Consider the following 1,839-nt stretch of genomic DNA (forward strand, 5'->3'; position numbering starts at 1 on the left):
CCTTTGAGTTCTTGTTGGAGATTATTAATGAGGCCATGGAGTTGGAACCGAAGAATTTTGGGACGTTGGTGAACAGCTTCTACGGGCTAGAGCCTGAATATGCTGATCAATATCGCAAAGAGGTGGGGAGGTCGTGGAACGTTGGCCCTGCTTCTCTTTACAAGGTGGGGGACAACAAGACAGCAAGTGGTAGGGAGCAGTCAGCCTCCGCTAACGAGTGTTTGAAATGGCTGGATAAAAAACCAGCAGGCTCAGTCGTGTACATGTGCTTTGGCAGCGGTAGCAGTTTCTCGGCAGAGCAGCTGAGAGAAATGGCGCTCGGGCTCGAAGCCGCAGGGCATCCGTTTGTTTGGGTGGTGAGTGACAAAGGTCACGATTGGGTTCCGGACGGATTTGAGAAGAGAACTCATGGGACGGGATTGGTGATAAGAGAATGGGCGCCACAAGTGTTGATACTGAATCATGCTGCAGTTGGGGGATTTGTGACTCATTGTGGGTGGAATTCGACCTTAGAGGGGATTAGTGCGGGGTTACCCACCGCCCATGGTGACATGGCCGTTGTATGCAGAGCAATTCTATAATGAAAAGTTTTTGTTGGATGTTGTGAAGGTTGGGGTGGCGGTGGGGTCGAAGGTGCACACTTTTGATGCTGAAGCGAGGCCTGTGGTGAAGGCGGATGCCATTGAGGCGGCGGTGAGAGAGGTGATGGGCAAAGGGGAGAAGGCGGTGGAGAGGAAGTTGAGGGCGAAGATGCTTGCGGAAATGGCCGAGAGAGCTGTGGACAAGGAGGGGTCATCGTTTGAGGAGATCCAGAATTTGATGCAGGAATTGATGGATCTGAAAAAACATGTTTAGCGTATCTTGGGGACTCATATATTGTCTTAAATTGTTATAAATAAAACTTTGAATGAGCTAGTAGTTCATGTTTGGCTCTTTGGTTTTATTTTGATTTATAAGATTTAATAATTTTAAAAATGATTTAATTCAAGAAATATAGTTTAATTTTGAAAATGTATTTTTCATTTAAAGAGAATAAATGGGACCCACAATTTTCTGAAATAAACTCAACAAATCTAGTGATGAAATTGGTTTTGGCTAAAGCAATCCTAAGACGAGAAAGTTGTGTAAAATTTATAAAGTTAACTCAGCTTTACAATGGTGCTAAAAACTTGATGTTGTTTTTTTGTAATAATAACGTTAAGCTCTTAATATTGAGATTATACGCAAGTATACATATCATTATCAAGTAATATAAGACTTTCTGTTTATATCCCAAACATCGATCCCACGGGGAGTGTTTAAATCTGAAATGATAAATTGAATAGGAAATTAACATAAATCAAACGAAATTACTGCCACTAATTTCGAATGTGTAAGATGCTAACAAAACTAAATTATTAACTACTAGCAAAACTTAACTGCAGAGTTTAAAACTGTAACTACTAAACTATGTTTATGTGATGGAGTTTTCGAATATGAAAAAACATCGTTCCTACTACAATGAGGTTTTTGGTGAAATGAGATGAGATAAATGGTTTAGATATTGTTTAGTTCCTAAATAGGTGGTTAGACTATGAGGATACTGTCTCCCACTCCAAAGCTCTCACTTCCCTTCCCCTGAAGGCTAACTCTCACTTTATTTTTTAAACACTAAAATCGAATTGGGGATTTTTAGTTTGTCACCTTAGAAATTTCTAATTCTACACCCAATAAAATATATTTACCTATTTATTTGCACTTAATTTTATGAACGAAATACTCCTTCATGAACTTAATTGTGATTCTCAATCTGTTGTGGAACTCGTACTCCATTTCCCGGGTCATATGTTTCACAACAAA

The 1,839-nt window shown here is 39.8% G+C and overlaps 1 protein-coding gene across 1 annotated transcript; it reads left to right on the forward strand.

The window, feature by feature from the left end:
- Nucleotides 1–19: 19 nt before the first annotated feature.
- LOC110036311 (UDP-glycosyltransferase 73B4-like) lies at nt 20–939 on the forward strand. The gene is given in 2 exon segments (XM_020740718.1): nt 20–542; nt 544–939. Coding segments are annotated over 2 exon segments (819 nt in total). The 5' UTR covers nt 20–35; the 3' UTR covers nt 856–939.
- Nucleotides 940–1,839: the final 900 nt, after the last annotated feature.

The sequence above is a fragment of the Phalaenopsis equestris genome, unplaced genomic scaffold, assembly GCF_001263595.1.
Source record: "Phalaenopsis equestris unplaced genomic scaffold, ASM126359v1 Scaffold204979, whole genome shotgun sequence".
Taxonomy (NCBI): Eukaryota; Viridiplantae; Streptophyta; class Magnoliopsida; order Asparagales; family Orchidaceae; genus Phalaenopsis; species Phalaenopsis equestris.